At 46.4% G+C, this 14,282-nt stretch overlaps 2 protein-coding genes across 2 annotated transcripts; one reads left to right on the top strand and one right to left on the bottom strand.

The window, feature by feature from the left end:
- On the bottom strand, positions 409-3,291 carry LOC8073180 (polyubiquitin). Its single transcript, XM_002452660.2, has 2 exons — positions 3,119-3,291; positions 409-2,045 (listed from the first exon to the last, which is right to left on the bottom strand). Exon 2 carries the CDS (start codon positions 2,043-2,045, stop codon positions 666-668), a length of 1,380 nt encoding a protein of 459 aa, XP_002452705.1. The 5' UTR covers positions 3,119-3,291; the 3' UTR covers positions 409-665.
- On the top strand, positions 10,851-13,195 carry LOC8073179 (probable xyloglucan endotransglucosylase/hydrolase protein 30). The gene is made up of 4 exons (XM_002454396.2): positions 10,851-11,262; positions 11,369-11,469; positions 12,119-12,327; positions 12,414-13,195. The coding sequence occupies exons 1-4, from the start codon at positions 11,058-11,060 to the stop codon at positions 12,952-12,954; spliced, it is 1,056 nt and encodes a 351-aa protein (XP_002454441.1). The 5' UTR covers positions 10,851-11,057; the 3' UTR covers positions 12,955-13,195.

Raw genomic sequence — 14,282 nt, 5'->3', positions numbered from 1 at the left:
ATTCGCTGACTATAAGTACGTTTTCAAGCTAGTCATTTTCCGCATGACAAGTTTGTCCTGCTTTCAAGCGAAAGGTAAAAATGTCAAAGATAGGCTCCAGCAAACATTTCCAAACCAGAACACTGCACGTCTGTTTGAACATATACACCTAAAGTTACTACTAGTAGTCCCATCAGTTAAATCAACAAACACAAATGCCCATCAGTTAAATGAACTGCCTTCAGATTTTATTTTATTTTTAAAAAATGTCTGCTTTCAAACAAAATAATTTAACTAATAAGCACGAGTCAACAAACGCGAAGAACAGACAGTCCCCTGTCAAATGCATATGCTAATTTGGCAAAATAGCAGCAATAGTAGCTGCAATCCCTCACTCAAAAGGTACCATACCCTCGTCAGAAGACCACCAACCAAAATAATCGACTCAAAAGCTAGAGCACCCGAGGAGTATAAGTAAACAAAGTTACATCTGAAGAGAAACTAAGTACGAACGCAACAGGCTATATATAAAGTATAGCCAACAGATTATATAGAAAAGTTTACATGACGAAACACTTAGTAGAACTGGATATAGAAAGTTTACACGACGAAGCACTTAATAGAACTGGATACGTCTCTAACCATAGAATTTTAATAGCTTCGCAGCAGGACATATTCCTACTACCTCAGTTAACACGGCCACCACGGAGGCGCAGGACGAGATGAAGAGTGGATTCCTTCTGGATGTTGTAATCTGCCAAGGTGCGCCCGTCCTCAAGCTGCTTCCCAGCGAAGATGAGCCTCTGCTGATCTGGAGGAATCCCTTCCTTGTCCTGGATCTTGGCCTTCACATTGTCAATGGTGTCAGAGCTCTCCACTTCCAACGTGATTGTCTTGCCAGTCAGTGTCTTGACAAAGATTTGCATGCCCCCCCTAAGCCGCAGGACAAGATGAAGAGTGGATTCCTTCTGGATGTTGTAGTCAGCTAAGGTGCGCCCATCCTCCAGCTGCTTCCCAGCAAAGATGAGCCGCTGCTGGTCAGGTGGGATCCCCTCCTTGTCCTGGATTTTCGCCTTGACATTGTCAATTGTGTCAGAGCTCTCTACCTCGAGTGTGATGGTCTTGCCAGTCAAGGTCTTGACAAAGATCTGCATCCCTCCTCTAAGACGCAGGACAAGATGAAGGGTGGATTCCTTCTGGATATTGTAATCAGCCAATGTGCGCCCATCCTCCAGCTGTTTCCCAGCAAAGATGAGCCTCTGTTGGTCAGGTGGGATGCCCTCCTTGTCCTGGATCTTCGCCTTGACGTTGTCAATTGTGTCAGAGCTCTCAACCTCAAGCGTGATAGTCTTCCCAGTAAGTGTCTTCACAAAGATCTGCATCCCACCTCGGAGGCGTAAAACCAGATGCAGGGTAGACTCCTTCTGGATATTATAGTCAGCCAGGGTGCGGCCATCCTCGAGCTGCTTGCCAGCAAAGATGAGCCTCTGCTGGTCCGGTGGAATACCCTCCTTATCCTGAATCTTGGCCTTGACATTGTCGATAGTGTCAGAACTCTCAACCTCCAGTGTGATTGTCTTGCCAGTTAATGTCTTGACAAAGATTTGCATGCCACCCCTCAGGCGCAAGACAAGGTGCAGGGTAGACTCCTTCTGGATATTGTAGTCAGCCAAGGTGCGGCCATCCTCTAGCTGCTTGCCAGCAAAGATGAGTCTCTGCTGATCCGGGGGAATGCCCTCCTTATCCTGAATCTTGGCCTTGACATTGTCGATGGTGTCAGAGCTCTCAACCTCCAGTGTGATTGTCTTGCCCGTAAGAGTCTTCACAAATATCTGCATGCCACCCCTCAAGCGCAAGACAAGATGGAGGGTAGACTCCTTCTGGATATTGTAGTCAGCCAGAGTGCGGCCATCCTCTAGCTGCTTGCCAGCAAAGATGAGCCTCTGCTGGTCCGGGGGGATGCCCTCCTTGTCTTGGATCTTGGCTTTAACATTGTCGATGGTGTCTGAACTCTCAACCTCGAGAGTGATGGTCTTGCCGGTGAGGGTCTTAACAAAGATCTGCATCTGTTTCAATCAAACACAAAGAAACTTGTCAGAAAGCTTGCAAACATGTGCTTTAAGTGGAGATATGATTTGCAATTGAGCAAGTTGGAACAGATGTATGGCTGACTAATATGTTATTACAATAGATTTTACAGGCTACCATAGCCACATGAATAATGAGAACTATAAACTTATATATGCAAAAAAATTATTAGCACAGATGAACCATTCTGCGTCCCAGCGAGGGATTACAAAAAACAAACAAACAGCAAGTCCTGTGGAAGGATGCGTAGGACCGCATAAAAAGGCCTAAGATCATTTTCAAGTAGAATAATGAATTATTATGAATCTAGGCATTTACTAGTAATAGCAGTTTGTTACTGATATTATACAGCAGTTTATTGCACTGTAATATCTTAAATAAATAAATTCATTCAGAAGTAAAATGATAAGGATCGTAGAAACCAATGCTGAATGAACTGAGCTACCAAATTGTTGTTCGTAATCACTAGGAACTGCACCATGATCAAATAACTAGTCTCGCATTACTGGTCAAAGCACCCATAGACCAGTCTCGCATTACTGTTATTCAGGAAAATAAAGCACCCATAGAACAAAGGAGCCATGCCACAAGGTCTATAAAACATGTAAAACGGAACCATCTACCTTTCCCAATAGGTGCCTCTAAAATCATGAGATATATTTTTCTCATGACCACTGATCGACAAAACTCAAGCCTCAAACAATGTGAATATAGCACTGGAGTACTGGACAGAACATGTAGGAAACATCTACGGTAAGGAACAGCTTTATTTGATTCTAAAATCACAGCCTAGACCCCCAGCCTCTACAAAGCAACCGCGTCAGATCGCGATGCCGCATATACAAGCCTAGATCACTCCAAGCATACACAAGGCGCAACGAAATCACAGATCGCGATCGATCAAATCACTCGAAACCCTAGATTCCAGTTTCCAGAGCAGTGCAAACCGCATAAACATAATCCAATCGCATCGGAGTAACATCTAAATTAGACATAGATGGAAGTAACATCTAAATCAGACGTAGATTGGAGTGGTGAACCGAGTTGATACCTTGAGCGGGCGGAATCGCGCGGTCGAGCGACTTGCCGGAGGCGTCCGAGGGAAGTAGGAAACCGCGAGACGGGAGACGAGGAACAGATTTGGGGGGAGCTTATGGGTGATTGATCGGAATCTGGTCTGAGGCTCTGCGCCTTGCCTGGATGGGGGGATATTTATGTCGGGTGGGAGAAGCGGGCCTTGGCGTGCCTTGGAGGTTAAGGTTAGGCAGTTAGCCCAGCCCACGCGTCCGCCCGCCCGCCCGCCGTGTTGGACTTGGACGACGAGTATCCTCCGCGTCGGTGGTCGCTCGTGGCTGGCTTCTGGAATCCACGAGGAGGTTCCTGTCTCTTCTATCCCAGACGGGCCCCGTCTTTCTGATGCCGAGGCCCATATGGTGCGATCCGAAGCCCAGAACAAAACTCACGTGTGAGCCCAGTGCTGTGAGGCCGCCCAAGGGGACGGCTGGTGTACCCGGCCAGATTACCACCCACGGACGGTTCTGCGACGTGGGGCGGCGGGGGGGCCTCGTCGGGTCCGGCCGTTCGGACGGAACGCGTCGTCCGGCAGACTCCCGCGCCCCAATTCCCGCCTGGCGCCCACGACTATTCCTCTTTTTCCTTTAAAAGATCAAATAGCACCGTGCATTATATATTTAATGAACCTTATTAACTGTTTGTTGGTCGAATTATTTTGACTGTTTTTCTAAACTGTTTTTTTAGAGCGAGCTATACATTTTCTAAATAACTGTTATTGAATGAATTAGTTGATAATGGTTTTAGTGCCGAAAATTACATTTACCTCTGCAGCGCACGTCGTTTTCAGACTGTTTCCAAATTAGACCTTTAATAATGTACTTTTTCTATGGCCGGTGCTGGTACGTATTTATTCTCACCCATAATAATTAATTTTGGCTTGTGGCTTTATCATGCGCAGCTAGTGCGAGGAGATAGTGCAGCAACATATCCATGTTAGTTACGACGCATGCACATAATGACTTTTAATGAAAAAAGTCATAACTCTTAAACAAAATATCCAAATTAAATTTCGATTACACCATTTGATTTCTTGTAATAAATCCTTCAAAACAAGATCTCACATGGATATATTTAGATAAAATTTTAATAACGAATAATTATCATATAAAGATAGAACATTTTTGTATTGAGCTGAGACGATGTTTAAGGTTTAAAAAATAATGTTCTATCTTCATAATAAAATATTCTAAGAACCGTATTGGTATTATAAACATGGCGACGATGTTCCATCTTCATTAAAAAATAATGTTCCATCTTCATAAGAGACGATGTTCCATCTTCGTTATAGTTAGCAAATCAAGTATCCAAATTAAATTCAGATTGCACTATTGGATTCCTTATACTAAATGCTTCAAAATAAGATCTCAACATGAATATATTCAGATAAAGTTTTATTAACGAATATGTATTTCATAAAGATAGAATATTTTCTTTTATTATTGAATAAAGGTGGTGTTCTAGATTCATAAAACAATATTCCGCCTTCACAGAAAAATGTTTTAAATTTAGAAAAAACAATATTCCATATGAAAACACACTTAAATGATTGGTATTATAATACCGATAAATAAATAAAATAAAAATATAGAATTATATAATAAATAACATTACACAAGTAGAACATCATGTGTATAATATAACAAATGAAACATGGGAAAATACTACATAACATGTTGTATAAATACTACATAACATGTTGTATGAATACTACATAATATGTTGTGAAAATACTTAAAGATAATCATAAAGTATCTCATTCATCATGTGTATACCATATACAATGGAATATGGAAAAAATAAAAGGCAAACATCACATGTATGTTAAGTGAACATAACTAAATACATTACGGAACATCACTAAATATATTATAGAACATCACAAATACATTACATGAACATCACTCAGTACATCATAGAACACCACATGTATACTAAGTGAACATCACTAAATACACCATAGAACATTACTAAATACATTATAGAACATCATATATATATTACCTGAACATCACTAAATATATCAAAAAAACATCACATGTATACTAAATGAACGTCACTAAATTCACTATCGAACATTAACATGAACATCACTAAATACATCATAGAGCATCACTAAATACAATATAGAACACCATTAAATACACTATAGAACATCACATATATATTACGTGAATATCACTATGTACATCATCATATATACTAAGTGAACATCACTAAATGAACCATCGAACATCACCAAATGCAATATAGAACATCGCCAAATACAATATAGAATGTTGCATTATCAGATATATATTACACGAACATCACAAAAAAAATCGTAGAACATCACAAAAATACCACATGAACATCAAAAAAAATATCATAGAACATTACATGTATAACACATGAACATCATAGAAAACCATAGAACATTACATATACTACATAAACATCATAAAAAAACATCAAAAAAACATGGCATTGTATACCACATAAACGTTGCAAAAAACACCATTTTACATCACATCTCATGAAATATAGAAAAGAAAAAAGTAAATATAAAAATTAATTAAGTAAGATAAAGTAGAAAAATAAAAAATCTATAAAAACATAAAGACAAAAAAGAAATAAAAAAGAATAAATAAAACTAATTAATGATAGTAAATAAAAAATAAAATAAAAATAATATGGAAAATTGAATGAAACATAAACAAAAAATAATATCACTCGCTTCCTATGATATTAGTCCACTAAAAAAATTAAACAACCACCATAGGATCAATATCAAGACGTTTGTAGCGTTTCAATCACATGCATGCATGTATTCCACAAAAATAATCTAATAAACACCTTTGTAACCAGCACTAAATTAATGTGTTGCCAAAAGAAACAAAAAAATAAAAAGATGAATGAAATAAAAAATAAAAAAAAGAAAGGGAAAAATGAAGCGCAAAAAGGAATAAAAAATAAAGAGGAAAAAATAAAAGAAAGATAAAAATATAAAATAACATAAAAGAAAAATAAAAATAAATTGAATCTATAAACATGAATTAGGGAAAAAGAAAAAGAAAAAAAACAAAATAAAGAAAAGAAAAAATACCAAGAAAAAACAAATAGGAACAACAACGGGCAGGAAGGAAAATGAAAAGATAAAGAAAAATAAAATAAAATAAGAAAAAGGAAAAAGAAATAAATAAATAAAAAGAAAAAGAAAAAGAAAAAAAAAGAGAAGAAAACTAACGGGGAGGGAAAAATAAATGAAACATAAAAGGAAAGAAAAGAAGAAGAAAAGAAAAGGAAAGAAAAAACAAAAAAGGAAAAGAAATTAAAAAAAAACATACGTACCTGGCAGCCCCGTGCGCGCGGGAATGATTGAGCGGGAGGACGGCGTCTCCGGTCCGAACATTCGGACCGGAAGATTTCCGGGGCGGCGGGGGCCCTGTTTCGAGCTTTCCCTCGGCCGTTGCCCGTTGGGCGTTGGCGCACAGGGCTTCCCGGCTCCACCACACCACACCAATCACCTGTGTGTGTGCCCCGATGTAGTATCACACTGCCACTGGCACGAGGTGTTGGCTGTTGGATGCCGATGCAAGTAGCTGACTAGCTGTGACGCTTCAATGCTTCAATTTTTTCGAGTAAAAATAAATTGATGTACTCCCTCCGTCCATTTATTCTTCATTTAAGCCTTATGCACAGAGACCAAGGAGCATAAATGACTCACATTTTTTTATTAAATTATTATAGTCTAATTAATCTAATTAATGTGCATGTCTGCATGCAACAAAGGAGCAGTCAAGATGGCCCCAAGTCCTGCATGGAGATGTGTGCATACATACAAGGAATGGCCATAATTACAGCCGATCACCTCAAGATGATGGAGATAATTGGAAGAAAAACTTTTGCTTAAATGATTGAGATAAATGGACGGAGGGAGTATTGTTTTGTCGATTCCCTGAACCAAATACCAGAAGCACTATTGTTTCCGGCTTCAGAGCAACTCCAACCCAAGTCCCTAAATTAAGCTCTTAAATTTTTATTTACATGCTATGATAAAAAAAGTAGGAGCTCAAATTAAGACCCAACTCTAACCCACCTCCTAAACAAGTAGGATAGGAGGTTCTAGATGTGAGAGGTTGAAACTATAATTTAGGAGGGCATGAAAAATGAAAGCCCAAGTAGAAGTTGAGTTGGAGTTAATTTTTTTAATCAAGTCCGTAGATTTAGAATAGGGACTTATTTAGTAGGTGGGTTGGAGTTGCTTCTAAGGTTCACCCCACTTGGGGTCCAGAAACAAATGGCCTTGTTTACTTCCTAGAAAATTTTGCAAAATTTTTCAGATTTCCCGTCACATCGAATCTTTAGACGTATACATGTAGTATTAAATATAGACGAAAATAAAAACTAATTGCACAGTTTGGTCGGAATTGACGAGACGAATCTTTTGAGCCTAGTTAGTATATAATTAGACAATATTTATCAAATACAAACGAAAGTGCTACCGTGTTCATTTTGCAAAAAAATTTTGGAACTCAACAAAGCCATTACGACGCCCGTGCCACCTGAGCGTGCTCTGCTGCTGCAGCCTGTATGCATTATTCGTGCCGTCGCCTAGCGCGCGGATGGGACGTCGTCGCTGATGGTGATGGAACAAGGAGCGGTAACTGATAAGGCCAGTTACGTGTAATCCACGTCGTGGCGTTTTATGGCAAGCTGTCCAGAGCATCGTCGCACTGTCGCACGTGGCACAGATGTTGGCAAGTGGAAACCAGCACACGCACCCCTCGACCTCGAGCACCCCGTTCACCCGGGCTCTCTGCGACTCTGCCTAAGCATGGACCAGCACGGTCGAGATTAAGCAAAGCGCTAAACTGCTAAAAGGGCCACAAGCAACAAGCCCACAAAGGATGCCGCAGCTACAGCATATTCGTAAGATGCAGTGCTCGCTACGAGGAGTATTTGACAATTGACACGCTGGCGTATCTATGTCCTGCCATGGCTTTGCTTTAGATACGCTTTTACTGTTGTCGACCTGTTTCGAGCACAGGACAGACAGGGGCAGCAATCATGTGTAGTACTGTATTTCTTGTACGTATGGAAGAGCAGCGCGGTATTCTCACCTGCCACCCTGCCAGCGAGGACCGGGGAGGAGCTTCACCACATGACAGCTTTCGAAGGCCTTGACGGGAGGATTAGGCTGCTTTGGCAAAGCTCTCTGCCTGCGCGGCACCTCTATCTCTAGGACGGATGTGGATGGGCACGGACGGCACGGTGGGGTTGGCATGGGCGCATGGCTCCGCATGACACTCCGATCAGTCTTTGTTCTGCGTGCCCAGCCCCAATCCGTGCATGGCTCTGACGCTCGGATAAGCTTATCCTACTTTCTGTGCAAGCTCTGTGACGGGCCAGAGCATACTCCGTAGTAGTTCGGAGCGCGGAAGAAAAGTGGCTGTTACACAGTAATGGGCCGCAGGCGTTGGTCCGTTATTATTTGGACTGACGAGAATTGTTACTCCTACTAGCATTATTGGGATCGGAGGTCACCACCTCGCCATCATATGCCTTCTAATAGCTGCTAGCTATGGACAGAGTTTAGCTGTGGTATAGGAGTGTGTGGATTGTTGGAGAGGCGATCACCAGATCACCGATCAGAGTCCCGAGACTCTGCGTCTGCAACGGAAACTGAAAGGAGAAATCGCCAACGTTTCTACGTAACCTTGCCTGCTGGTAGCTATCGATCGATATACGCCAACAAATTGTGGCGTTCACGCACGAATGTGGCTGACGTGAGTCCAGACGGCCGGTCCCGTGCGAGATCCTCCTAATCGAAATGGAGCTGTGTTCTGGGTGGCGCAGACAGCTTTTCTATAGCTCCCTAGTCCTAGCTATGCGCGCCCGTGAAACCCAACACAAATCGCACGCGCGCGCGCCGCTCTCGTTGACAAGGCAACACAGCTCACGTTCTGCATCGGTTCATGTACGCCTACCCGGACGCAACTGGCGCGTCCAAGGACGACACGGCCTCTCACAGAGTCACAGGCCGAACAGCGCGACCTGCCTTCAGCCGCTGCCCGCTCCATCCACCAGCCGGCGGCGGATGGTGCCGAAACGGCCAAGGGAACAGGTGGGTGGCTGGCTGGTGTGGTGGGTGGCCGCTGCTGGCTGGCGCGGGTGAGCGTGACCGCGTGAGACCCCGTCCCCCCCCCCGTCCGTCCGCGAGCGCGCGCGCGGCGGCCTGTAGCTGCCTGTTTCCAAAAGCCACGGGAGCTTTGACGCGGCGCGCAGGCACGAGCATGTGTGCCTTGTTCTTGGGGGGCGGCGCACATGAAAAAGGGGGCCGCCTGCCATGTCGTGTTGGGGACATTGCACATTACTAGTCACTGTCGTGTGCGGCTTTGCGGCCATATTATTCTTTATGATTTGTGAATACCGCCTACGCCTTGCCACTTTCGGTCCTGGCGGCGCTGTTCTGCGAGTACAATACTATAAAACGCTGATGGGTGCGAGTACTCTCTATACTGCTACCACCAAGTATTAATATAGTCATTGACGCGTGCATGATCCTTTTTCTGTTGGTTGGCAGATGCGCAACAGTAACTCAGCTACGAGATAAACTACGTAGCAATATTATAATGACACTGTCATTGGTTATGCACTTGTATTAGGTTGATCACGTTTGCTCGTGAGGCTGAAGAGGAGCTACCGCCTTTGGATGCCACGATGCCACGGGAGAACCGGAGGAGCACTCGAGCAGGACGCAACCGGACAAACGGTCAATAAGGAGGAGGAGGACGTTGCGTTCTTTTGTACAGCTGGTGCCTCGTTGGACACCATGCATGCATGTAGTGGTACGCGCCACACTGGCGGTGGCAGGTGAAAGCAGCAGCGGGCACGGTGGGTGGCGAACACACACACACACACACGCTATCCGACGCCACACCACAGGACAGGACTTAACGACCGGTGGCCACGCGACACGGAACAAATAAATAGTAGAGTACACACGGTCAGACCATACCTGGACGGGTTCTCAGCCCAACTGTGCTCCGGCTAGCCAGCCTCACATTACGTACGTACGTCGCCTTCCCTGTGATAAACCTCTCCACCAGACGCGAGTAATGATGGCTCTTAAAACTGGCCCGCGCATGCGTCCATCCCATCCAATCCCACGTCCAAAATCCAAGCACGTCGCCATCCCCCATAGTCCCGCTAACATTAAAACTCCAGCTCCAGCCATTTCGCCGCGCCCGAAAACAAGGTTAGTGATGCACTGTGCGTTGCTGTCTTTTGAGTGGCAAAAGAAACAGGACAAGGCAACGGGCAACCCCCCGGCGTTTAGGACCATGCGTGATGATGCACGCATTGCACCGTCACCAGCAGAGCTTAGCTGGTGCTTGCTTATTAATCGCCCGTTACCTACCACGTTCCCGCCGCTCCTTTTCCGTGCCAAGACGGTGCACAGCACAGTGACAGTACTCCTCCTCGCTATTTTTTTGTTGGCTGCTCCGCTCTGACTGTTATACATCCCCATTCCACAGTCGTTGAGGAGGCCTGGAGGGCTTCCGGGGCCACTGTGGGGCCCACGCAGCACTAACCGTGTCCACCTCAGCATGGGCTGTGGGTGCGGCGGAAAAGGCGGCTCCCAACGTCCGCTGCGTCCGCGCATGACGCCCGCAGCCGCGTCGCGTATCTAATCCCCCTTCCCCCGGCTCCGGGCTCCGGCCAATATAGCAAGACCGCGCCGCGTATAAAGCAAGCCAAGATCGTTAGCTTTTAGCCCAGGGCAAGAAACGCGTGGGGGGTTTTGGCTCCTGATCGAAAGCCGCCGCCGCCTGCCGGTGCACAAGCGAGGAAGTGGGAGAGAAAGAGAGGAGGGCAAGGAGGAAACCGAGGCCAGAGGCTGAGAGCAGCGCAGAAGCTCTGCTGTACGGGCAGCCATGGCGGCGAAGGCGAGGGTCTCGCTGACGGTCTTGCTCGCCGCCGCGACGTTGGCGTGCTTATGTGCCGTGGCCGCCTCCGCCTCCGCCTTCGACGTGCCGTCCGTGGCCTTCGAGGAGCGGTTCTCGCCGCTGTTCGGCGACGGCAACGTTGTCCGCTCCTCCGACGACAGGAGCGTCCGCCTCCTGCTCGACCGCCGGTCAGGTACGTGGAGCATCATCTTCTCGCAGACATAACATCCTCTGTTCTCCATAACATCCTCTGTTCTTGCCGTCCATACAGTCTCTGATAAGCTGCTCGTCCCGCGCAGGTTCCGGGTTCATCTCTTCGGACTACTACCTCCACGGCTTCTTCAGCGCGTCCATCAAGCTGCCCAAGGACTACACGGCCGGCGTCGTCGTCGCCTTCTACGTGAGTGTTCCTTCTCAATCAATCGTTGCTGCAACATTTTTTTTGGATTCGATTCCATGCCGGAACATTCCTGCCCAAAGGGGCCTTTTTTACTGTACTATCGTAGCGTATGTATCCCCGCCGCCGCGCTTTCGAACCGTTTGCTTGGTCACATGGCGTGTCAGCACGGACTCGGCAGCAACCGCCGGCGAGCCGTAGCGAGTTGCGGCCGGTTGCTGCGCCCATGTCCTGCGCCGCAGAGGACGCTACAGGGCGTCCCACATGGGCTGCTTGGACTTTGCAGCCCAGAAAGGCTGCGCCGGCTGGCCCCGGGAATAAATGTTCCCTCTTCAGTCATTCACGCCCCCCTGATGATTGATTATTAGGCGCACCAAAAAAAAATAGTTAATGCTACTGAATCCATAGTCCTCCTTGTTTGGTAAAGTTTTACTGCTACTGTTTACACACCACACCAGTGATTGCAGTGAATGATGTTCCAGTGGTTGATGGAATAAAATATCCAACTGTTCTGTGGTTGTTCGAGGTTGCAACCTTCAGAGATTCCAACTAACACACGATGATGTTTTGAATTGCCGACTTCTTTACGACTGTACTCATGGACATCATCAGTGTATAATGCTTGTGCAATCCTTTCGATATGATGCTGCAGCTGTCTAATGGGGACGTGTACGAGAAGACGCACGACGAGCTGGACTTCGAGTTCCTTGGCAGCCGGTGGGGCGGGCAGTGGCGCGTGCAGACCAACGTCTACGGCAACGGCAGCACCAGCCATGGCCGGGAGGAACGCTACCTCCTCCCCTTCGACCCCACCCTCGAGGCCCACAGCTACTCCATCCTATGGGCTCCCACTCACATAATGTACGCATCACAATCACCAGTAAACTCTCTATTCACTACATTGATCAGTGATTATTTACTGGGTGTTCAATTCATGATCGATGCAGCTTCTACATCGACGACACGCCGATCCGGGAGGTGATCCGGCACCCGGACATGGGCGGCGACTTCCCGGCGAAGCCGATGGCGGTGTACGCCACCATCTGGGACGGCTCCGCGTGGGCCACGGACGGGGGCAAGTACAAGGTCAACTACAAGTACGCGCCGTTCGCGTCCGACTTCTCCGAGCTGGCCGTCGTCGGCTTCCGCGCCGACCCGGTGCTCCGCGTCGCGCACCGCCACGGCGCCCGCCAGGCCGACCTCCTCGGCCTCATGACGGCCGACTACGCCGTCATGACGCCGCAGAAGCGCGCGGCCATGCGCGCCTTCAGGGCGCGGCAGATGACGTACACGGTGTGCTACGACGCCGTGCGGTACGCGGACGGGCCGTTCCCGGAGTGCGACAACTCGGACGAGGAGAGGGAGTCCTTCTCCGCCTGGGGGGAATCCAAGACCGTCGTCATGAGGCCCCGCGCCCGAGGCCGCCGCCGGGGACGCAAGGCCGGCGCCGGTGCCAGGGTACCGCCGGCTGACGTGTCAAGCAGCTGAGGTTTTACAACAACAACAAAAGGACCAGGGTCTGTTGCGAAAGCTATTGGCACAATGGTTAGAGATGATGATCGGTTGATCCGGTATTGTAGTAGTTCGATTCGTTTTTATTTTTTGGCCCATCCATATGCAGGTTGTAAAGCTAGGTGTAGGGACTAGTATGGACTATTGGATTAATGCGTTATGATTCTTTGATTCCTTGGCTGGCAGTGGCAGGTAGTAAAATGGTTATTATTTAGTATACGATATTACTACTCCAATACTATACAACCAAATCATTAATTAATATTATTATCTAACGTAGCCGTAACCTAATAAGCCTTGAAATCAAACTTCGTATCATTGCGTGAACTTTATGTCATGAATTCAGGTCATAGCCTTCGCTGTTTGAATAGAATAGAATAGAGACGAGATGCTGATGGAGATGGAGAATGGAGATTAGCAGTAGGATTATGTGTCGGTCTAACAAGATTTTGAGCATTGTGAATGATTAATCACGGGATTCGGTATTTTGTTGTGTTGGTGGCGATCCAGCAACAGACAGGAGCGTGACAACTGGCGGAGTTGGTGCCTTGTGACCTGATCGGTTACGTTCTTCCAAATCACGCGTTCGGTCACGCAGACACGGTACTCCTCTAATGTCCCCCGGCCAGTCGCCCTTGTTGTACCGGCCGCAGCGGTTGTGTTAGGTCATAGGACTCGTTGTCCAGCTGAGGGAGAGCGGATGGGTCGATCAAACACATGGCCTGGTTGTAGCGTTGTACTGCCATGTAACGCTAGCGACTAGCGTGCATAGTACCAGCACCCACCACTACCATCGCCAGAAAACTAACTTGCTCCTGTGTCTTTTCTGCTCGTCTCCGCATCTTTCTCTCCCTTTTTGTGCCTGCAATTAGGACTGCTGGTTGAATGTGTTCCACCTTTTGTGCCGGCCATTAAGATTGCTGGTTGAATGTTTCCACCTAAGGTTAGGAATTACTGGTCATGTCACTATTCCGATTTGTGCAGAGTTACTGCAGCACGGTCTCTATGTATGTAGTGGAACTGATCTTGATTTGACGAGGTAAACACATTTCATCAGAGAACATTTTACCTTACCGGACATTGACTTGCATGCTCCTGATGTGCTTATTATGGCCTGTATAGCATCATATTCCGATGTTTTTTTCTTCCTTTTTGATCGGATTCTGATGTTTTTTAAATCAGAGAAGGAAATTGGTGGGGTGGGGGGGGGGGGGAAGAGAGATGAATGCGCTGCGCACATTACATGGGCATGATGAATGTGGATCGTTTGGACGATTGCAGATATGGACTAGCTCAAGTTTCAA

Source organism: Sorghum bicolor, chromosome 4, assembly GCF_000003195.3.
Source record: "Sorghum bicolor cultivar BTx623 chromosome 4, Sorghum_bicolor_NCBIv3, whole genome shotgun sequence".
Lineage (NCBI taxonomy): Eukaryota > Viridiplantae > Streptophyta > Magnoliopsida > Poales > Poaceae > Sorghum > Sorghum bicolor.
Note: the sequence above shows the minus strand (reverse complement) of the source record. Positions and strands in the feature narration are given on the sequence as shown.

Coding starts and splice junctions, on each gene's coding strand:
- LOC8073180 (XM_002452660.2), bottom strand. CDS start 2,045: ATGCAGATCTTTGTTAAGACCCTCACCGGCAAGACCATCACTCTCGAG.
- LOC8073179 (XM_002454396.2), top strand. CDS start 11,058: ATGGCGGCGAAGGCGAGGGTCTCGCTGACGGTCTTGCTCGCCGCCGCG. Junction 11,470..12,118: donor GCGTCGTCGTCGCCTTCTAC/GTGAGTGTTCCT, acceptor ATGATGCTGCAG/CTGTCTAATGGGGACGTGTA. Junction 12,328..12,413: donor TGGGCTCCCACTCACATAAT/GTACGCATCACA, acceptor TGATCGATGCAG/CTTCTACATCGACGACACGC.